Genomic DNA, 24,036 nt, shown 5'->3' with positions numbered 1-24,036 from the left:
ATGCCCAGTGCCATGTATGGGGGGGACCAGGAAGTGTCCCTGGTTTGAAGCGGGCCTGGCTGAGGGCGGTGGGTGTGCGGAGCGGCACGGGTACTGTTGTCTAGAGCTACAAAGGGAGTAAACTACTTCTAAGCACAATCGCAAAGACCGATGCTGGGCGGGGCGACATCTCACAATCAGTATTTGTAAAGCGCTGATAATCACCCGCGAGGGTATCTGGGCGCTGTGTCTCTGTCGAAAAACGAGGTCTTGAGTCTCTTCCTGGATTCCGCCAGCGAGCGGTATGCCCGGCGGTGCAGGGGAGGCCATTTCAGGACTTGGCAGCGAGGTGGGAGAAGGGACATCCTCTGTTAGGGCTTCTATGGATGTGCAGTGTCTGTGCAAGGGAGGTGGAGCGAAGGCCTCTGGATGGTTGGTGGGTATTTAGACGGCAGTTGATGTATGGTGGTCCTAGGCCGTAGAGGGCTTAGTAGGCATGTCAACATCTTGAATTGGCCTCTTTCTTGGACAGGGAGCAACTGGAGTATGGGGTGAGTTGGGTTTATTTGGACAGCTTGAGTTTGAGTCTGGTCGCTGAATTCTGTATCGTCTGGAGTCTCCTCGTGAGTTCGATGGTGGTTCCTGTGCACAGTGCATTGCCGTAGTCCAGACGGCTGGTGATTAGAGCTTGAGTGACAGTTTGTCTCATGCTGATGCGGAGCCATTTGAAGATTCTTTGGAGCATGCAAAGTGTGTGGAAGCAGACGGAGGAGACTGCTTACAACTGTTGTTTCGTGGTGAGTTTGGTGTCCTGGATGATGCCGAGGTTGTGATCTGTCGAAGTGGGTCCACGTTCGGCGGGCCACCAGGTGTCGTTCCAAGGAGAAGTGTTGTTGCCAAAGATCATCACGTCAGTCTGGTCAGTGTTGAGCTTCAAACAGTCGGCCTTCATCCAGGTGATGAAAAGCAGTGAGACTCCCAAGACTTTCGATGCTGCTTGGTGCAAACCACCTCTTAATTCACCCTAAGATTAGCGATCAAAATAACGAGGCAGGCGCTGAGAGTTGGAAGGCGAAGAACAAGTTTATTGCTCTAAAGGAGAACATATCACTTCAGACACCGGGGCTATCGTCAGGAGGTGCTCTAACTTCATCTCATTTTGGGTCTTCCTTTTATACAGATTTTACACAATGCATTGTTGTCTTGTCAGCCCACCTTTGTTATATCAACATGTTTATACAAGATTTGAGTCCCCGCTCTGAGCGTGTTGTCATACAAGCCCCACTGTTATTCTCCTCCCACCCGGGTCAAACAGACCATATTATGGTATAACAGGGTCTTGCTTCAGGGTCTAAAACATGTGAGACCGGCCAGATCTAAGAGTCTGTTCCGTTGATAAAACAGGTCCCATTGTTGGTGAAAACAAGTCTTGCTGTTTGCGGTGCAATAAACCATGTCTGCAAGGGTCATCTTAGTATCTGAAATCTTTGGTTAGTACACAAGTGTGGGGAGGGTAGAAGAATGCATAAGTTCATTAGTTATCGAGGACAGGAAGCGGTGGTGGTTCAGCCAAAGGGCGCTAAGGGTTGTTGTGGCAATAGAATGTCTCTTTGAAGATACCACCAAAGGCACGCCTGTTAGTTATGGCCTCAGCACACATACCAGGTTTGGTCAGAGGGCCAGATGGGTGCTAGTGAGGGCAGGGTGAGAAAGAGGTGACCATCAAAATACAAAATGGCTGCCGTTGATCAAAATGACTGTGGCTTATGTTAACGAAAGAACTTTCACCAGACAAGATGGTGCAGGTTATGTTCATAATTGTCGTTTTGCTTTTAACACAGGCTGTGATGTTTTTCATGCAGTTGTGGAAGTTGGTCTTGGTGGTGGCGGGGTCTGCTGAGAGCGAGAAGATGAGCTGGGTGTCGTTGGATATGATATTGAGATCACAGGGTCTGAAGATGTCCGCTAGAGGTGTCAAAAAGGGTGGGGCTGAGGGATGGGCCTTGATGGACGCTGCAGATGGTGCTCTTGGGTTCTGAGGCAAAGGGAGGTCGGTGAATTCCCGGAGTTCACCCCATGAGGAACTATGTGACCCATCTGAGGGCGTCTCCCTGAATCCCGATGTTGTGCAGTCTCTTGATGAGTGTGTGATGGGATACAGTGTCAAACGCTATGAAGAGGGTAGGGCTGCATATAGTTCCTTTTTGAGGAGGGTGCGGAGGTCATCAGTGGGAGTGATCCGGGCTGTCTCTGTGCTGTGGTTGGCGTGGAAACTGTATTGGGAGGCATCGAGCAGGATGTTTCTCTCCAGGAGCAGCGAGAAGTGGCTGTAGTCCTGGAGTTTGCTGGGGTCGGCGGATGTTTTCTTGAGGTGAGGTCAGACTTCTGCATGTTTCCATGTGTTGGGAAAGATGGCTGTGACGATGGATGTGATGAGGATGGGGGTGAGATGGCGGCTCATATCCTTGCTTCCTGGGTCGAAGAGGCGATGGGGTCAGAGGCCCGTGGATGCTCCTGAGTGGATAGAGTTTATGATGGCTGTGGTGAGCTGCTTCCATGCTCTAAGTAGGTGCTCGGGGGAGTCATCTGTTGGAGTGATGAGACTGTGGAGGTCAGTGGGTTGGGGCTCAAAGTTCCTGTAGATGATGGATATCTTGTTATGGAAATGGTTTGCTAGAGTTCCTGTGAAGGAGGGATCATGTTCTTGTTGGCCATTGGGCAGGAGAACTCTCTGACGTTGCTGAAGAATTTCTTGATGTGGTTGGAGCTTGGTTCGATGCAGTATGCTGGGGCGTCTTTTAGTCGTCGTTGGTATTTGTTGAGGGGTGGCTTGTTCTGTGATGTCTCTGCTGGTGCACCATCTTCTCACTAGTTGGTTGCAGCTGTGGTGTGTGCCAGCAGGCTTGTTTGGTAGATCTGCATTTCTTTGCTGTGAGTGACTAGGTCGGTGATCTAAGTGGTAACGGTCTGGCCTGCTTGTTCTAGCTTCAATTGGAGGGAAGGCCGGTGGTGGTGCATGGTGATCCTGTGATGGTGAAGTGGTCGGTCCAGGTGAGTTCTGTGGCATGGCTGTATTTGACTCTGTCACTGGCCATGAAGATCATGTCCAATGTGTGTGCGGTCTGTGACCAGCTGGGTGAGGTTGATGTTGGTCATGCGTTCCAGGAGGTTGGCAGAGTTTGTGTCTTTGGGGTTGTCCAGGTGGAAGTGCTTGGAATCGATGGCTTGTGGGACGATTCATTCTGTGATGGCGTCACAGATGCTACTGCGTGGTACCGGGGGAAGGGGGGGCATTCTGTTGTCAGTGTGGAGTTGGAAGTTGAGGTGTTCCATGATCGGTGTGGTGTTGTCTTCAATGGAGGAGCAGCGGATTGTTTCTTTGTGGATGATGGCGATGCCTCCTCTGTTATTGTTGGTGCGGTCCCAGTGTGTCATCTTGTAGCCGTTGGGTGTTGCAGTGGCGATGTCAGGAGGGTATGAGAGTTTGAGCCAGTTCTATGTGATGAAGATCACCTCAGTGGAGATGGTGTCTCAGAGTTCGATGGCGTGTTTGCCGAGAGACTGGGCGTTGAGCAGGAGGCATCGGGGGCTTCCAGGGCAATAACTGTTGGCGAAGTGGGAGTGGTGGGGGTTTCTGTGAGGGGTCCTGAGTTGCAGGTGAAGAGACAGGGGTGGCAGGTGAACGGTCCAGCTGTTGAACGAGGAGATGCGAGGTCGCAGTTGTTGCAGTACCCGGGGTGCAGGCCTTGGAGTATCTGTGGGTGACCGGAGGGCCAGGGTTCCTGGTGCTGGGCGCGGTCCAGGTGCGGATGGCTCACAGCGGTGCGCTTGCTGCGGCCTCTATGAAGTAGGTCCTGGGAAGGTGGCGGGCGCTGGTTGGCCGGAAGCGGGAGTGGGCGGGAAGGATCAAGCGGGTCTTAGATGGCGTGGTTGATCCGACCAGAAACAGAAAGTATGCAAAAAAAGTAAAAGCTTTAGGGCAAAACAGACATAGAGGAAATACAGATACTACAATAGTTTAGGCTAGTAGTCGACACAGTGATCAGCAAGATGCAGCACCAGGCAACACAGAGAGCGTAGGCAGAGTCCGGGCTACCTGGTACAGACGAGCTGATCGGGGATTTGCTTCACACAACGTTTACGATTTTCATCCAAACATAAGCACCACAAGTGATCCGTCGGTTACGCTTTCTTAGAATTAAACCTATACCTTGTGTGACGTCTCTTTTCAACGACACCTCGGTATTTATGTGACGTAATGTTGTATAGCACATATTCGCCCCTTGTGAGACTCCATAGCACATTGTATACACCTGTTACGTCAATACATTTATTTTCACACATTTGTGGTGTTTGCTACAGTGTGAAACCTGTTCATTAGGGGCAGCTTCAGGGCGCTTTCATGTACAAAATGTAAATAGGTGTATCTGGGGCAGGTGCATGGTGGACACTGTGGTAGTTGTGCCAGTACCTGCATCTGGGGCTGGTGCACAGTGGGGTACTAGTGTCAGTACCTGTGTCTGGGCAGGTATAAGTTGAATAGCGCTGTACCAGTGTGAGTACCTATGTCCGGGGCAGGTGCAAGGAAGAAAGTGCAGTGCTAGTGTCAGTACCTATGTTCAAGGTAGGTAAATGGGTACGGGAAGAGCAAATGTACGGTGTGGTAGTAGAGTAAGTAGTTACCTAAAGGGTAGGTGGATGGGGTAGTATTGGTGTGAGTAGGTACTACCAGGCCTGTTTATCGCAGATGCTGCAGTACTAGTGTAAGTAGATACTACAAGGCCTGGGTATCTCAGATCCTGTGGTACTAATATGAGTAGGTACTACAGTAGGTTTTTCTGGTGGTGGTGTATGTTGGACATGTGCGGTGGTAGGGTCAGTTATTCCCTACTGGTTGGCTGTGAAAGACAGCGGTAAATCTCTCCATTGATTGGCTGGTGCTGTGATCGACAGCGGTGGATTCCCCAGTACCTCCATCCTCTGAGCCGGGCGGGACCTCACTTCCTTACACGGCAGCGGTGTCTCTGGTAAATCCACCGTCTCCTCTCAGTTCTGCAGCCACGAGCCCAAGGCGACCAGACCCCCCCCTAGAAGCTTCCTGTGGAGCGCGGGGTCTGATGGCATCCCTGGGGGGCTTGAGAGATACCCAAAGCGTCATTAATCCAAAGACACCACTGTGTGTGAAATCTGGATATTGATCACTGACCATCCCAGAATACGAAACCGGAAGTTCAACAAACCTCAATCGATGTCTGCATTTTAGAGTCAATTTCTTAGGAGAGAAACTGGATCCAGGTTCACAGAAGGTCATTGGAGGAGAGCAGAATCCATTAGGAATGAGGCGGGAAGGATGGGTTTTCAGCCATGCCCCCCCCAAAGGGAGCTAGGAAAGGGGTATTACTAAATAAAGTCCTCAGGGACCCCATAGGGAGGGGGGTGGACGAGAGATCTGGTGGACATGTACGTTGTCCTTAAGAGGGGGGGGTCACTGGTTCCTCATGGGGGTGCACATCCGTTGCACTTGCCTGAGGTCCCCCGTAGCGTGTCTTTCAAGACAGCTGCGTTGATGCCAGGAAAGAGACTAGGTGGCCACCTTAGATAAACCGCGATGGGATATGTGAGAGAAGCTCAGGCCATGCGCATAGCTACCAGTGGTGCAGTGGCGCTGGGGCCCAGAGTATGGAGGGGCCCAACGATCCCTGATCATTGTATTCAGTTTCCAACAGCAGTGTCGGGGGCCATTTTCCTTGCTTGCACCGGGGCCCCGGCATCCTTGCTGCCCTACTGGTTTATGTTGTGAAAACATGATAAGTGCCCCTTGGGATTTGCACGCAGGATCTCAGTTGACGGTGGCTTTCATGGGACAAATCTAGCCAGAGCCACACTTGCGCCTTCATGCAGGAGTTTGATAAATGCATGGATGGGGGAGCAGAGTAGGTCGGTCCCAGGAGGAAACAGACAGTAAGGCTCAGCAGGCTGTGTCCTTTCTTTATTTCTATGCAGGGGCTTTGACGTCACTCCTTGCCATCCGGCTGCTCTTGAACAGATTAATAACTAAGGGTCGGTGCATCCCTCAAGGATCCTTCTTTGAAGACTGCCTCATTGGGGCAGAAAGACCTCATCTCTCAGGAGGCAAGGAAGGTGGACGACCTGTGGGACCGGTGGGCCCCAAGGATGGTGGAGTGGAGGATGGATTCAATTTAAGTTCCATGATTGGTACCAACATTTAACCCACTCACTCTCATCCAGGCCACAACCTCTGACTTAAAGATGCACAATTGGGTGAATGTAGAACTTTACATCATCCACGAAACTTGACCTTGCAGTTGTAAATCCATTTACTTGTGACTGATGGAGTAAGATTATTGATGATTAAATCCCATCCAGGAGTGGTCGTTAGAGCTTAAGGCGGATGCCTTCAAGAACCGAAAAGTTGTGACTCTGTGCCCATGTGAGGGAGCACATTTGTGGGTGTGACTTAACTTTCTTTATGTATTTGACCCAATATAGTTTCTGAAAAAGGAAGGTGCTAATTGTACGAAAAGTACAAAACGTGCCTCCTCCATTTGAACGTTCTCGCACGGTTCGCTTCTCACAACATTAGTTTTAGAAATTCGCTAGAACATCCCTTGAGGAGACACGTAGAGTTTTAGAGTTAAAGCTCAGGGGCCTGGACAACACCGGCTGCTGAGACACGAGGAGTAGCTGTGGGGTTCAGGGTCCAGTTTTAGTGGACTCGCTCCTCCTTTCATCTGTCTGACTTGATAAAACAAGAGTCTTTAAGTTGGCAACGACAGAAACAGGTACTACAACTACACTGAGGAACAAAATATAGTTCCTGAAAAATCCCACGTCCTGAATATCACCTTCTACTATATCATGAAGGTAAACGTACATAGGTACGCGTACACTGACTATTTACCTCCACAGCTTGACTATATAGAGTTGGTCCATGTAAGAAGACCCAGTTAAGAGCAGTACATCTAGGCTTGACTGAAAACACCGACTCCGGAGCCCGTATTGTTGCAGGACAGTATTATAGACCTCAATGTTGTGGTAATGCACCCAATAAAAGTTCAGTGTAATGGAAATCGGGGTGCCGCCGTTGGACTTCATACTTCTGGGGTTCACAAGCAAGTACCTAGAGAACAACCCTGTCTTAAACCAAAAAAAACAAAGGGAGGGCTTGTTTTCTGAAAGGGAATTTTCTCCCTACATGTGGGGGCATTCCGCGCTTTCCAAGCCAGAAACACCTTTGCATTTCACAGTGGATCCGGGAAGGGTACACCAGTAAAAGTTGCCATATCTGTAAGGGATCCAAGTGGAATTTTAAATCCGTGAGCGGAGATGGAAAGTTCTGGCAGAGTTCCCGCCAAATTCCACCATTCACCAGAATTGATTTCCCCGCGCAAGCAATGCGCTCAGAACAGGAACAATGCGCGGTTTCAGAATGCCAGTGAGGTTTGGCGTCCCGGTTGCTAGGAGGACTTCGAGTGAAATTTTATGAACGTGGACAGTCGCGGTCAGAGGGCTTCTTCAAGAGTAGATTTTCTCCTACAGCGGTGGCCAAATCAACTTTAAAATAGTGTGGTGCCGTTCGTTCTGATTTTCAGCATGGAATGAGCTACGGGCGCTAAAATCGGCTCTCGAGCAGCGCGACATGCTTTTTCCACCCATTGGCGGAACTCCGCAGAATCTTTATGTAACTCTGCGTGATTTTGTGGAGTGAAAATCTGTGTGTTCTGCCCAGGCCTAGTCTTAAATAGGCTGGGGGCTCCACTCTGACCTTCATTTGGGAGACAGGCAGTCAGGTGAGAGGTTTACTCTAGTGGAGCAAGCTGGGGCGCCACCGTCAACACTTCCTCCGACACTACATAGAATGTGGGGCCGCTCTATAGCGGCGCTTCCGCTCAACTCTAAATAACCCCATTTATTAGTTAAACAGTCTTATCTTGCTTAATGTTCTATATTTAATTATAATATATGTGGGTGTTTTGTTATAAATTGAAAGATGTATTGCAGTTTAAAAAAAATATATTTTTGTCTAAGGTCCTCCACTCTACAGACTGCATTGGCATGATATTTCAGGTTTGAGACCAGCATCACATTCTTGTGGTGTTTTTGGGTAAGCTGTTAGATTGATTCTCCACTGTAGGATTTGCGGAGGGCCCTGTTGGGATTCACACCGGTGTATTCCTTGCCCATGTCCACTCTGTCTCTGTTCCCGTCTGTGATCTTGATTCTTGTGATTTCAATATTCTCATTGCTACTGGTTCCTAATCTTCTCTTGTCGCATCATTCCCTCTTTCTCATTCCTTTCACATCAGCTCCTGCTGTCTTTGATGCTGTCCGACAGATCCTGTGCCTTCCCTGTCATCTCTCCTACCTTTCCCATGTATTATAAGAAATAAAGTAACCCCCTCTTAATATAAAAAGGTCCTGGAAGTCACCTTAAAATGCTATGAACTGTATTCATTTCTTGACAGTTTAAGGGGTTCTCTAACAGAATTACGGACTCTGTAATTGAGAGGTTGGACTTGGTTTTGATTTGCTTTTCACAATGGCTGACTTGTAGCCGGGTATATGTATGTGAACCCCAGTCCTATCCATAGGGTGGTGCGACGCCATTGGATGCCCTGTTTTACAGATGTCTGACTCTTGAGAAATCTTTTTATTGGGTTATACTCAAGTTGACCTAACTCTCTTTCTCGAGTGGGGGATCTGGGTCTCGGCCACCAGCGGTGAGTCGATGCGGATGATCGACAGGTAAGGCGGGATCATCTCGGTGAAGGACTTCATCGACCTGGGTAGTCCCAAAACTTCTTTCCCAGGAATTTGGAGCATGAGACAATTTAGTTGCCTTCTTCGATAAGAATCGTCCTGTACAGCGATCTGATGGAGAGCATAATCCGGCCAGAGAGGGGGTTGGTATCTTGTAAAAACAGTAAGCCCGGGGCCTCCATTATCCCTCTGATAATTGGTCGGTTTGTTATAATCCATGTTTACATTCTCGGTTCCTTGAGCGTAGTTATCTGGAGATCCTGTGCCTACATATATCGAGGTCATAGCGAATCAAGACGCGGGGTGAGGTCAACGTCACATTCAGATCTAGGAGAACCAATCAAAGGTAACGGATAACGTTTGTACTAGATGGCAGAGGTTGAGGAAGACGATGGACCGGTAATGCTCTTCACAAGCAGATATTGGAAGGTTTAATAATCTGGGTTCTCTAGGCTTTCACACATGGTGTGAGATTAATGGATTAGAGTCGCCCCTCCGACAAATTCTCAGCTTTTAAAGAGGATTTTGTCGCCATCTGGGAAGATATCCTGGTGGGAGGGTTCCAACGATTGTGCAGGACACGTGTCGCTGGGAGAGAGTACATGGGCCTTGTTGTGAATGTTGACAGCATGTTTTTTGGCTTGCATTGAGGAATGCGCCCAAAGTTGCCATGGAGGAGCAGAAGTGGCACTAGATTGTCGATGTCATTAACAATAATCCAATTAGATGGGGCCGATAAAACTGCATGGTCTGACTTACGTATCATCCTTGGACCGGGCAATGGTGAAAGACGGACTTAGGGACCAAGACCTTTTGAGGACTACCTTGAAGTTGTGTAGGCAAAGATATTGGAAGATGGGAGCTGGTGGCAGGAGCAGGACGCCAAATGTAACGGCTACGAAAACTTTGTGATGAGGACAAGCATCCTAGGAAGCGTTCGTGGGGATGAGGAAAGGGTCTCTCCCCCAGAGGACACCAAGAATCGACGACAAACACAAAGCACGCCTTTTAAGGGCATCCTCATCAATGTTCACACTGCAGACCTCTCTCCCAGGGCACTTCTGAAGCTGATTGTGAGTGAAGTTTTACCAAAGTTCTGTACTTCTGGCCCTCTCACTTGGGCCCAAACCCTGCCAAGTGGTAATATCTCCTGTCTCTGTGGAGGTGAACATGTTGTCTCTTACCTCATCCTCCTTGTGGGACGCTGGAGGCCAGTGACATGTGTCCACCCTCCTAGGGCTCCCATTAAGCGTCCTTTTAGAGACATAGATTGTGGGACAATGTGATTCTAAACGGACCAATCAGAGCCCACGCTACAAAAATATGCACTATCTACCAGGGCAGCATCATGGGTGCCAGCCGTCCTCTCCTAGGGGCGCTCTCAGGCGGTCACCAGGGTGCCTCACCTGTCTACCCTGAATCTGGTGACCTCTGCGCTGCAGCTGGTTGACACCTCTGGGTTGTTACTCAACCCGTAACATTCAATTGAGTCAGACCCAATAAATGGAGTCCATGAAAAGCCTCCTTCCTCCGGCGAGGCCCAGTGGGCATGGTCTGGTTGCCATCCTGTGATAGGCTCAGCTCTCCTGTGCAGGTGAATTCAGGGAGGCTGCTGTGAGGATGCAGGTTGCTCCGAAGATACCGTGTTCCCTGCAGAGGACGAGTCTTCAGTTTATCCATCGTACTGAAGATCTGGCTGTTTATTTCCACAGCGTACAATCACGGAGAGCTGGTCTCTGGAGAAGGACTCTCCAGAGGGAGGAAGGAAAGACTTGTCAACACCAGTGACTGAACTGGCAACAGAGGAAGACTTCTGCCCCATGCAGACCTGGAAGGAGCAGAAGGGACAGTCTGCCACATGGTGCAAGCCAGAGACACCCCTCAGAGAATCAGTGAAGTGTGGAACCTGTGAGCTGCTCCACCTGGACCGGGTGACTGACTCTCCCCCAGAACCTCTGGCCTGACTGAAATCACGTTACAAGGTACCGGAGCCAGTGCTTAATTTGAGACATTGGTTTCCAGTGCTCAGCACTGGCATTTAATCATCAACACCGAAGCTTGGGCACATCAATTTACACGGAGATTAAGTGATCTGCACAGAATCACAGGATGTTGAGCCGACACCAAGACTCAAAGCTCGTTCCCCAGCTCCGAAGTGCACCACAACCGCTCCCCACTTTCAGGGTTAGTAGTTGGTTCGGTTTTAGGCGGCGCGAACAGCAGAAATGGGCTGGTGCAAGCTGCCTCCTGAAGAGAGCCCCGGCACTTATATTTTACAAATTAACCACTATCCGGAGGGCATGTGCAACCTCAGAACAAGACCACTCCGACTCTCCAAGGAAGTCATGGAAACAGAAGCGTCCTGTTTGTCAGTAACTTGTGCTTGACCAGAAGGAGACACAGGCCAGAAGGAGACACAGGAAGTACTTGAACTGGCATTACAATCATTCATTAAAGCCCGGTGACTCTTGTTTAAAATACGTGCTGCAATGATTAATATAAGGAAACAACATTTTACTATATGCTTATATGTAATAATTTTCTTACATGATAATGCATACAGTTATTATAATATATGTATTTTTTCTATTTATAAATTTCAATCAAAAATTGAAACACAAAAAAAGATGGGAACAGAGTAATCAGCATTACCAGAATCGTAAAGAAGATAAACAACTCAACCATTGTGCTGTTATTTCGATTATAAGCATACATGTTTAATATCTATACTCCGACCTAGCGCTTCCTAAACTAGTGGGTGCTAAGGTGCCCGAATACCCTAGGGTGATCTAACTCCCCAGTTACCTGTGGGTAAGTCGCATCTTGGAGCCGGTCTTGTGCAGAAGACACCATCGTTCATCTCAGTAAAGAAAACAGGATTCATCTGGGCTGGAATTCTTGCACGGCGCAACCTCGCAGTGAAACGTTAGTCTGTCTAAACAAATCTCTCCCTCTCTCTGACTCCCACTTCTTCTCACTCTCAGCCTCTCTTTCCCTCCCTCTCTGACTCTCTCATTCACCCCCCTCGCTCACCCCCTTCCTTGCAGCCCCTCTCTCTTGCTCTATGTCCACCTGGAGCAACATCCTGATCCCCCAAGCTACCAGAATTTGACTTCCAGCAGCAGCGCACTGTTTACTTACCTCTTTATTGAAGTTTTTTTTATGGAGCATCGGTTGTCATCTTATAATCACTTCAGAACTCTCTTACATACAGAAATAAATGTATTGCACACACGCATGCAGTACAGTCACCAGGCTGTTAAAGTCCTGTTTGGTGAGTTGCACCCAGTGCCAAAATCCTTCAGTTGCATACTCTGGGAAGTGATGTCTGTTGAGTTTGCTTTTTAGCCGGGGTGTGTGAAACTTCTGGAATTTGCTTTTGCATAATTACGTGAAGTCTGTGAAATTGGGCTACATTTTAGTGTGAAATGCTTCCAGTTTTGACGAGAGGCTTTTTTTGCTAAAAAAAAAAAAAAGGCATTAAAAATACAATTGTTGCAAAACCGATGTTTGTGTTCTAGTTGACCTCTTTGTTGTTGTGTTACAATTTTGTAGCGAACTGTAGTGCATTAACGCGTTGTAGCATAATGGGTAATTTCGGAAATTTCACATAACAAGCACAACACCACATTCCCAAAATTACATAAATTACTCTGTTATAATGAAATTTCACCCAGACCCAATTTTTCGTTTGTTTGGCCCGAGTGTTTGTGAATTTATGGCTCAGTAGTCCAGGTGACATAATCTTTGAGCACGAACCATCATTGGTTAGTCTTGCAAAAGGTAACCACGACCAAATTATCCAGACCAATGAGATGCCTCCTCTGACTCCTGGTGCTCAGGCCAAACTGTGGAGTTTAATTCAATCACTTCTTACAACAGCCCTGTTCTTTCCATTGAGTCTGTTTGTTCGACTTTATTTCATGTCTTTCCCATTCGTTTCTTGGAATTCACCTAGCTCCTGTGCGCTGTCGCGCTTGCCACATTGACGCGTCCTATTTCTGCTTGAGGTAAACGCAAAGAACGGACACGTTTGCCAGTCTCAGTATTTGTGCTACAGACCCTCAGTGTATTTATTTCTTTAAGAAAAACTGTAATCATTCATTTGTAACGCCAAGTCTCCCTTTAAAGCCACAAAATATTTTTTCAGATTTTGAAATTTCTTCTAGAAGTCGCAACACCAGCATATGGTAAGACTGTACCTTGGAACTCTTAACGCAGAAGGCTGTGTTTCAGAGTATTTAGAAATCCATACCAATTGTGCAGGGCACCCTGGAGGCGGCCACAAGCAACTCTTAGGGGCTGATTTAAAGTTTGGCAGACAGGGTACTCCGCTCCGCGGTGACGGAGTGCTCACTCTGCCACAGTCGAGTCTGCCCGCTTGATTTACAGGCGGTTGGACCTTAAATATGTTGATGACGGCATCTACTCTGTCGCCGACATACTCTTCTGACAGGCGACGAGGACAGGCCCTCTGAGTTTTATACTGAACACCGGCCGCCCTATTTAGAGATGGAGGCCGTTGTCTTTGGTTTTTTTCGCTGTCCGTCATCGCCAGGTAACTCCCATGCAATGGAGGGGAAAGCTTCCATGGTGTTGGGGTCATTAGTTTAAAAGTTTTCAAAAACAAACTCCCGCTTTGTAGGTTTTTTGTTGAAAAATTAAAAAGAAATTGTTACGTTTGATGGAAGTCATCTTGTTTGGCTGAGCCATCCGTCAAACTTTTGCAACATTGACAGGAATCTTTGTGCTGGTCCAATGTCTTCGGCCATCTCGATGAAGGGCCCTCCGCCACCAAACTCAAAATCAGCCCCATAGTCCTCTACGACCACTTGAGAGGCGTAAAGAGGTGTGAGATTCAGAAGGTGTCGATACTGACATGCATAGAGGGGATATTAAAATCCCAAATACTGGGTTGTAGGCTAGCGCTGAATGCCCAAGCCAGCAGTTAGCGCATTGAGGGCAGGTTGCATGGGTGTCAAATGCTCTACATAAAAGGCACAGATTGTGCATAGAGTCACCCTTCAGATGAGACGCTCCGTGCTAGAGCACAGCTTGGCCTGCAGACCACACATCCCCACCCTGAAGGTCTCCCCCTTTGCAAAGCACTAAATTCCACAGCAGGGCTTAAAAAATATCTGAGCCCTGGCTTTGTGCACTCCAGAATGGTAAAGCCCCTTATCCTGCCAGCTGCCAGGTTCAGCTCCATTAATCCACACAACATGTCTGGGCTCAGGCATCTCTGATATTCATGTCAAATCTGGGGTATTTGAGAGATTTCAATGTGGGGGCGTCTGCTATGGGCCTTTCATCCTTCTGAGGTCAATATACTGAGTATCCTCCATGCGGGGTGATAGCGGCACGTGGTGTGCAGTGGTTTGGCACAGCGCTAGGAAGTGGTGCACGGGAAATAACTTGTTCATGTTGTGTCAGGCTATGTGCGGTGAATGAAGTCAGAGCCCCCCCTGTGGACAAACGTGGGTCTAACTCCACTTTTTTGTTTCTCCGCAGATCTTTCACATGACCTACGACCTGGCGAGCGCCGTGATGCGCATCATCAACCTGATCGCCATGATGCTGCTCCTGTGCCACTGGGACGGCTGCCTGCAGTTCCTGGTGCCCATGCTGCAGGACTTCCCCAGCAACTGCTGGGTGTCCATCAACAACATGGTGGTGAGTGCCCTGCGTCCTACACCCCCCCCCAGTGTCCTACAGACACCCCCCCCCCATGCTCATGCTGCAGGATCAGGCCTGGGCCACATCTCAACTATGCAGGAGTAATCAGAGTAGTTTTGGTAATTCCATGTTACTCTTTGACGCGGGGTTACCAGTGATAACACGATTACGTTCACTCGAGTAATTTGGGGAAACAGATCTTACCGCAAGAGCACCTTTAGCGGCACGAGCAGCTGTTCATGTTGTGTAGAATTTAGCTCTATTTTCTTAGCGCAAAATGCATCCTCGTGTCCATTTTGAAAATGGCGCTAAATGCAGAATTGCTGTTCTCGCATAATTCTGTGTTATCTTGCAGACTGTTTGGGTAATTCTGCGAGTTACGCCCACCGCTATGCTGGACTTCCCCAGCAACTGCTGGGCGTCCATCAACACTGTGGTGGGGCGGACCCTGTATCCTACAGCACCGCTGGCTGCATGTAGGGATTATACAAGGGTATCACTTACCTGGTCTAGTACCCGCACACCCCCCCTGCAGCAAGGTTGTTACTTACCCTGGTCTAGTACCAGCCGCACTCGCCCTCTGAGGCCAGACCTTGCCAGCCACGGCCTGCATCCGCCTCTCTCGGGTGCCCCCTCACCTGGTGAGCACGTGTCCTGCTCGGGTACCCCCCAGAATCTGGAGATGGGTTTAAAGTGCCTGTGCCAAGGCACGGGTACCTTGGCCATCCGAGCCTCCTTGTCACAGCTTCTGCTCACTCACATTTCTAAAGACCCCACCAAAGCTGCCGTAAAACCCACAGGGGCAGATTTAGATGCGCCAGTTATTGTGAGTCTTTTATTGCTTGTGCTTCAAGCATGCGCAGGGTTTTGACGCAGCATGGGCTCAAAAGTGACTGTGTGAATCTTGTAGATTTCACTCAGCCACTTTAGGAGGCGTTCCTGTGCAGGACCGCCCCCCCGCACAGGAACGCCTTCATGTGACGCAGGGCTTTACAACGTGACGCATCTCCCAGGTGCGTCACGTTATAAATACCCCGCAGCATGGCGCTGGCTTTGCGCTGCCGCTGCGTCACAAAAGTGAAACAACAGTGGCGTAAAAGAGGCGCAAGGGGCTTGTAAATCTGCCCCGCAGTGTGCTTTATTTCCTGCAGCCTCCTTGAGGTTTGTCGTTCCAGGCGGCTCCCCCCTTGGAGCTCTCTACCCCCTCCCCTGGGCCCACCTGCTGGCAAGCGCCCCCCCCCTCGTCCTTGGGCTTTCCTCTCCCCCGTGCCCAGCTGTCGGCTGGCAGGCAGGTGCATTTAATGCCCCCTGGGGGGTCTGGAGCGCCCCCCCCCCCCCGAGACATGGACCCCTGTAAGAGCTTTCAGGATTCATCGGTATCTGCTGAAGAGCAGCCCCCCCTCCTTGCCCCCCCCCCGCTCTCTTCCCGCTGCACAATAATAAATGGCCCCCAGTCTGGTGATGGAGCGCACACTTGAGCGGTTGTATTAATAGACGCTGCGTGTTTGTGTCGGCGCCGCTCCCGTCTCGGCGTCTCTCGAGCGGGCCCGCCATGTCTACCGCCATCTCCGGCGGGCTCTCGCTCTCTCGCTCTCTCTCTCTCCTCTCTCTCCTCTCTTTTCTCTCCTCTCTTTTCTCTCCTCTCTTTTCTCTCCTCTCTCTCTCCTCTCCTCTCCTCTCCTCTCCTCTCTCTCTCCTCTCTCTCTCTCTCCCTCTCCCTCTCTCTCTCTCTCTCTCTCCTCTCTTTTCTCTCCTCTCTTTTCTCTCCTCTCTTTTCTCTCCTCTCTCTCTCCTCTCCTCTCCTCTCCTCTCCTCTCTCTCTCCTCTCTCTCTCTCTCCCTCTCCCTCTCTCTCTCTCTCTCTCTCCCTCTCCCTCTCTCTCTCCCTCTCTCTCCTCTCCGCTCTCTGTCCACACCCCTTCCATGACCCGCGTGTTGTCTCTACGGTGTCCTCTCTGTCTCACTCCCTCCCCTCTCTCTTCCTCCAGCCACCCTCTTTCATACTCTCTCTGTCCCAGACAATCCTAATGTCTCTCTCTCTTGGATGTATCCCTCTGTCTTTGTAGGTCTCTTCACCTCCTCCTCCCCATTCTCTGCCCCCACTATGTCTCAGTCCCTCTTACTCCCCTTCACAATTCTTTTTTCAAAATTCCTCCTTGTTTGCACCTCTCTTCACAGCCCTCTTTAATCTTCCTGCCTCTGGCTACCCTCCCTTTTTTCCCTATATCTCTTTGTTTCTGTCACCTATTTCACTTACTAACCCCTGCCTTTTTTATTCTCTCTCATCTTTAAAATGTTATTTTTTGCCTCACCTGCTTTTATTTTTGTTCCCTTTTCCTCACCGCATTCCTTCTTTCCTCTCTTATTAGCTTTCTTTTTTTTAATTCTGTCTCGAGCTCCTGAATACCTTCTGTATCTAACATTCATAACTCAAAAACATATTCCCAACACCTTTGAAAGACCTGTCTCATCCACCTGTGGATGGACATCCCCTGCGTCACTGTGCATCATCTGTGACCCAGATTCCACCTTTGATCGCCTCTCGTCTCTGCAGAGAGAGAAAAACATCAGCTTCCGCTTGGTTTCTGACCGGTTTGTAGCAGGAAATCTATTGTGATTTGTGTTCAGTTTGTTTAAAAAAATAATATAATAAAAAGTTCCAGGGTCCTCGTCAGGAGGTCACTGCAGCTTGCACTACCCATTGTCCCTGACAGCGACACCACAAACACAGCTACCAACCATCACACTGCCGCAAGTGTGACAATTGACCTTATTCCTGGCCCTGAAAGCCAAAAGAATGGCTTTGGCAGCAGGAATTAGTCATTTTTAATGTACATGGAATTAATAAACTACTGTTGTTGTGCTCATCTCTAAAGTAGATAAACAGCGCCACCATGTGGCAGACTGCAATAAGTGCCAGTGTTGATAATGAACTGCCGGTGCTGAGCACCGGAAAGCACTGGCTGAAATTAAGCACTGACTGTAAATTCCAGGAAGATCCCTCCAGGGATTGCTAGATTTGTCTGTGGCCTCCACAACACCTTTTCATCTCCAGAGCTCAGACTCATCTCTATTCCATGTCAGCACACAACTTGGATCACAGGCCGCACTCATCAGCACGTCTGGCATCAAGAACACATATGTGCCTACAACATCCAATTCTACTTTAACCGAAAAGGTTCAACCCACCCCATGGTTCATAAGAAACATCTGTGCGGATGAATCGGAACTGATTAGGTCTCAGAACTACAGAGATTGTACCAAGCTCCCTCACCCCTGATTGTGGTCAATTTCATCTCTACATTCGATAAGCTGTAAAGGATGGTCCACCTTTAAGACCATCGACGATGAACAAATCAACAAAAAGTTACACCCACAATTATCAAACTTAGTTCATTGCTAAGAAGATCTCCGCACTCAGACAAGGGTCTCAGAAGTTGGACCCGTGGACTCCTTTGACCTCTTCAGTATTACTGCTTTTCGCTCTACCGGGACCTTTCCAAAGAAACCATCCACAGAGAATGTTTCGTGACCTCTGCCATCCATTCCTACTATCAAGGCTTTCTAGTGGCCCACCACCACCACCACCACCACCAACAAATGGAAGTCAATAATCGGTCTCGTCTGTACGGGTGTGTGAATCTACGATTCTAACAACACAACTACAAACCCTGATTACATGTTGGCAGTCAATGTTTTGAGTCAATAGAAGTGCGGGTTGATGTTAAAAAGATCATACTGTGACTAGCTACCACAAAGTAAACAGGTCAAGCTGGAGACACGGCCGGACTGGGAACCGAAACCGGCCCTGGCCAACAGCTCGGCCGGCCCCCTGAGGTTGGGCATCTGAGCTGTTTGCAGAGGGCCGGTTTCGGTCGCTTTTCTTACAGGGGGCCGATATTGTAGCTATGCTGCAAAACCTGCCCCTGGTAACAAAAAGGGTGACCCAAGGGTCCAAAACCAACCCACACACTGGCGGCCCACCGGGGAAACGCCCGGTGCCCGCTACAGTCAGTCCGGCCCTGGCTATAGACCTTCAGTTGGACTGGGACTTCCTCATTTGCAAGGCCTGCTCCTGGCTCCCGCGGCATTGGGTCTACGGGTCAAGCGTGCATCATCGGTAGGGACACCTGGTGGCACCGTGCAGCGGTCCCCTCCTCGGAGTCCAGCTGGAATGGTCCTTAATATCTGTAGGACCTCCTCGCCAGGTGAGCCAAGCCGATGCCCTCTGAGACCCATGATGGAGAAATTACCCACAAAGAAAACTAGGATGGTGGACACACACTGGCGCCCAGGGACCCCTCTTTGAAACCAGTTATGGTACCTTAATGCTATGAGTGTGCAAAATTAGTGTTATTTGCTTTTGCGTAATAAGTTGAAATTTCAGAAAAACTATGCGAAACGGCAAACCTGGCAGTCAGCGCTTCATTTCAGAGTGCAGTGCGCCCTCTGCTCCATCGTAGAAGCGTAGGGGAAACAGGAGTGCAGTGAACAACAGCTGCTCGTGTTTATTCATTCATATTATTCCGGCACTTCCATGATAGGATTTCCACCTCAACTGACTTCAAATTACAGGACGTGGTGTAATTTTGGGAATTTTGCATAACAAGTGTAACATGAAATTCCAGAAACTATGCAAAAAATGAAACAAAAATGTCTCCATGGTCTACTCAATACCTCAACTTGCTCCATTCCTGCCCGGGGTCTGGAACAACTCAAAACTCGCCCCTTCTTCTAAACTCTCCCCTAGCTCCAGATCTCGCCCCGGTGCAGCTGCACCACCATCACATTCACCGCGCTGTGAACATCCCTTCTCCCAAGCCATCACCAGGCTGGTGGTTCCTAATCTACACATCACACCACCTCTCAGAGTTATTCTTTGTGTTGCTAGTCTCTCTCGCTTCACTCTTTCCTGTCTCATGAAGTCTCTTTTCCTGATGTCTTTCTCCAGTCTTGTTGATTTATCTCTCCTCTCTCACTTCCTTTCTCTGTATCTCTGACTCTGTCTCTCACTCTCTAATTCCTGCCTCTGTTCCTTGTCCTCCTAACAATCACACAGCCAGACAGGAAGCCATTCATTCCCTGAAAGGAGCTCTGTAAAGGGTAATGTTTTAATTTCCTGGCAGATTCTGGGGCCTGCTGGGCTCAGGGTGCCTGTGTGGCACAGCATGTGCTGGGTGTCTGTCTGCACTTGGGGGAGGACAGCTGCCTGTGTGTCTCTTGGTCAGGAAGCACACTCCAGCCATGCATGTCTGCACACCCACTCCACATTCACTTCTGGGTCTAGACTCTGCCTGTGCTGGCCTCAGCCCGACGCATGCTGGGCGTTGTGAGGTGCGTTGAATCTTGGGTGCCGCTGTTACATTTCCGTGTGTCTCTTCGTCATCCATGTCCCTCCACAAACCGTAGTGTCCGGGGCTTGCGACACTGCCCTTCGGTCCCAGATGGTGCTGACAGACTCTGTGTTTAATTTCTAAAGCAGTAAGTGCCAAGGCCCTTCTCAAGAGGCCGCTGTAGATTATATCATGCGTGGCCAATGACAGCGCCAAAACAACTACTAACCATCACACCCTACAAGTGTCCCAATTTAAACTAATCCAGGCCACCTAAAGATATAAAAATGGTGTTGGGAGAAGCTATTATTCATATTTAACATATATTGTTTTAATAACCAACTGTTGCTGTGCTCATCTCAAAATTGGACAGACAGCGCCACCATGTGGTGGACTTTCATAAGTGCTGGTGTTGAGATTTAAGTGCTGGTGCCTAGCACCAGAAGCCACTGGCTCAAATTAAGCACTGCTTGTGCCCTCTAAGGATAGTACTGCCAGGGGACCTGTAAGGGGCAAGAGACCATGTTCCACATGGACGAAGGACTGCCCCCTCCTAGGAGATGCCAACAGTAAATAAAGCTCTGCCACCTGCAGATCTGAGCCATATGCCGCAAAGTTCTACACACTGATCATTTCAAGCTAGCCCTCTGGATAGTGCAAGTGCGCCCAACAGGCCAGTCCAACCCTTGAGGCCCCACAAGCTACCTAAAGACAAGAGGGTGTGATTTCATACATAAAGAAACATGGCAGCCTTGTTGTGTTTCCTCGAGCCCGCAGGTAATGTGCGTTTCTGTTCGCCAGTTGTTCCCTGTGACTTTGTACACACAAACATAACAATCACTGTGTCTCCTCATGGTGCAGTGTGTACATTCCGGGGCATTGCCAACCCTGCCGCGATAGTGCATGCAGGCATTGAAAGGGGCGAGTGTCTCTCTATAAACCCCTGGCAGGGCAACATGTTCCCATTGATAACATTCCCATATGGTGAGACGGCAGACACAGCTTGTCCTCCTGGCCATGTAGAGTGTGCTGGAGTGTCCTGCATGTGGCATGCTGGGACAAAAGGGGCATTGGCAAGGAGGCTGGTGACAGCATGGCATCAGTTAGTGGATATTCCCATCAAGAGGACCTGGGGGTGGGTCGGGCACCCCGGGATTTAGCTCCTGGTAAACAGTTCCATAGCAGCACACTCCAGACTCTAGGAGTCTTCATGTATCACTCAATGGGCACTACACCGTGTGCATGCACAGGAGGGCGGTGCGCGGGCAGGGTGGCACGCGGGCAGGGTGCCCATGCAGGGTGGTGCACTTGCAGGGTGCCCATGCGCAGGAGGACAGTGCGTGAGCAGGGTACCCATGCACAGGAGTGCGGTGCACGGGCAGGGTGCCCATGTAGAGCGGTGCACGCCTGGGTCACGGGCCTGCATGTCTGGAAGCATGACTGATGTGCATGACTGCTGTGACTTCTCACATCCTTCAAACAAGCTTACAGCGTCTGCGAGTGGACTGGAGAGTTTCTCTGTGGTGAGTAGACGTAGGGCAGGGGGCTTTGATGCAGATGACCTCTTTGTCCTGTTGCTGCTTCCGTTATTTGGTTCAAAAGCAAAGTTCCCCTGTAGATAAAGCGAGGGAAGGTTCCCCGTGTGTTCAGGAGGGAGCTCTCCAATGAAAGCGCACCCTTGCATGCACAGCCGCCGCCTTTTGCACTGGTTCAAACTCTATTCAGCTCACCCCAGACCTGGCATCTTCGCCTAGCAATCCCACCCCTCTGTCCTGCTGTATGGGGGGGTTACCCCAGGGGACAGGGCTAACCATGTCCTCTAAATGTGAAGATGCTGCCCCAGCAGTGCAGGTACACAAGCACTTCGGCGAGCATCCACGTCATGCTCTAAGACGGCATAGAGAGCCGGGTGTATCCTTATATAACAATCTCACTGAACCCCCTCTTTCTGTTGCCTCTCTCTCCCCACCTCCCTGTCCCCTTATCGCGATTGTGAAGAAGTTTCAAGCAGAATACGCATAGATAGATCCTAGAGGTGGTGAGGCACTTTAGATCAGCTGAGGCCGCACCCATAGTCTTCTGTTCACAAATGGAGGGGGCACTTAAGGCCTCCTTGAAGTGCTGGTGCCCTTGACTGACCTTCAGGTAGCACAGACCAGCATCTAGGCTTGACTCCACCAGAGGCCTTGCGGCATGAATCGTACTGTAGATTCACGTCCTGGGCATGATTAGAAGAGAACATTTGTTTTCTGAAGTTAATGTGAGCTACAACCATTTGTGTATCTTGAATGACCTACTAGGTTGTCAGACAGAAATCCTCTATTCCACACACCTTATGCAATATCATTAGATTGTTTTTCTCTGACATTGGGTTCAGCCGTGTGGCGGGGGTATTACAGGAAATCACTGGTAAAAGAGGCAAGATATCTTGGTGAGTTAAAAACAAGCTATTTTGAACTTGAGGTCTTGCAGGTCCAGTCGATTAAGAAACACAAACAATGTTCCTTTGGACACAATTAGTGTTTTTCTCTTGTTGGACAAAACAGTTGTGGACAGAATGCCCTGTAGGTTTTGCCAGAGAAGATGGTTTTTGGATCCATTGTATGGACAAACACAGACACCCTCATTTAGAGACGGCCAGGAGCTGGAAAACATGTAGAATGTGTGGTTAGTGGATGTCAGTTCCTTTATAATGATTTTTCTGTTTAGACTAAAGAGCATTACTTGGTCTAGATGAATAGGCCGCCTTTGATACGTCAATATCAGGACCCTCTAGTCCGGCCTTGTCAAGAGCACGTCATAGGTACGGCCTTTGTTTCATTAAAAAGTTGCCTTGCTAGTTACTTTCACCGCATCCTTCGAGGTAATGTAGCACCAGCTCGCTCCTCGCCTTTCCAACATATATCTTCATCCGTGTTTTCTTCTCCCAATACATGCTCTCCTCACGTGTGTGCTATGTTACCGAGTACTTCTCTTCAGAGATGTTGTCGCCTCTGGATGCACACTTGGCTCTCATATGTACCTGAGTGGAATGTCGGCTCTGTGGCCAGACTCCTCCCACAAACCCAGAGCCCAGATTCACGAAGGGTTCTGCGATGCGCTCGCTTCTTGCCCATCATACGATGGCTTCCGTCACTATTCTAGCTCAAGCCCCACCATTTTGGGTTAAGGGGAACGTCCAATCTTTTATTAAGAGATTTATGTACCAGCTGCTTGGCAAACGAGGAAACGGGCGGGCAATCACCAATGGATCTAGCTGACCTGGTCAGTAGTTTGAATTTCAAACAACATGTGCTCTTAACCACCCATACTAAAGGCCATACATTAAATCAGGCCTTGTCCACCAATCTATCTGTATCTAACCTCTCGGTCATGCCCTGCGTATGTTCAGACCATTACCTAATTAAATTCTCACTTGTCGGGCTGGTCGTTTCAAAACTCCCTCCTAGCACAAGAACTCTATCTAGAAATTGGGCCAGAGTCAATCAAGAGTCCTTCTGCAACTCACTGGCAACCGCTTTACCTAACACAAATGCCAGTAAAGACCGGCACGAGAAAGGCACCGCTACCTGCCTAACAGAAGCCAGCAATACGCATGCCCCCCTCCAGAACGCTAGACTTGGCAGGCACCACGATGCGTTGAAATGGTTTTCAGAAGATTTCAAACCAACAAAACTTGAACTCCGCCAGCTGAACGCAAATGGGTAAATTACTGTTCATCTGACATAAAGGAAGTTTTTCCAACTACATCTTAAAAAAATTAATCATACAAGCGAAATCTGCCTTCTTCTAGATAAATTATAAAATCGACAAATCTAAGGAAATTTTTGTAATGGAGTCCGAATGATCAAACTCCGACAGGGTGACTTCAATGATTCGCCTACATGGACCGTATGTGACGCCCACTATTCTTTCTGATCAAAGACAGTATTCCCTCAGGTTCATTCCCCTCGGCAATACTGATTGGTGACAGGAACCCATTCAATATGTCTGAGCTGATATCAGCAGGGTGCACCTTGTGGACCTGCTGACTAAAGTAAAACCCGGCTCCCACAAGGACACCTGTCCCCGAAAGTTCTCAAAGAAGTCTTTTCCCTCTTCCCTGACTCAGCGGCATCACTCCCTAACCAGTCCTTGAGACGAGGCATCGTCCCCGGCTCCTTTACGGAGGCGATAGTGGTTCCATTAGTAAAGAAATTCAGTGATGACCCACCACTTACCTTGAAAAATGATTGCCCTATATCTCTGCTACCTTATCTAGCAAAGGC

General features: G+C 49.1%; 1 protein-coding gene across 1 annotated transcript in view; it reads left to right on the top strand.

Annotated features, from left to right (window-relative positions):
- HCN2 (hyperpolarization activated cyclic nucleotide gated potassium and sodium channel 2) overlaps positions 1–24,036 on the top strand; it is a 185,672-nt gene that overhangs the window by 76,604 nt on the left and 85,032 nt on the right. The window contains exon 3 of the mRNA XM_078669320.1: positions 14,272–14,433. Within this exon, the coding sequence (XP_078525446.1) occupies positions 14,272–14,433 (162 nt within the window). The remainder of the gene's footprint in view (positions 1–14,271; positions 14,434–24,036) is intronic.

Source organism: Lissotriton helveticus, chromosome 12, assembly GCF_964261635.1.
Source record: "Lissotriton helveticus chromosome 12, aLisHel1.1, whole genome shotgun sequence".
Taxonomy (NCBI): domain Eukaryota; kingdom Metazoa; phylum Chordata; class Amphibia; order Caudata; family Salamandridae; genus Lissotriton; species Lissotriton helveticus.
This window is presented reverse-complemented; position numbering and strand designations above follow the sequence as displayed.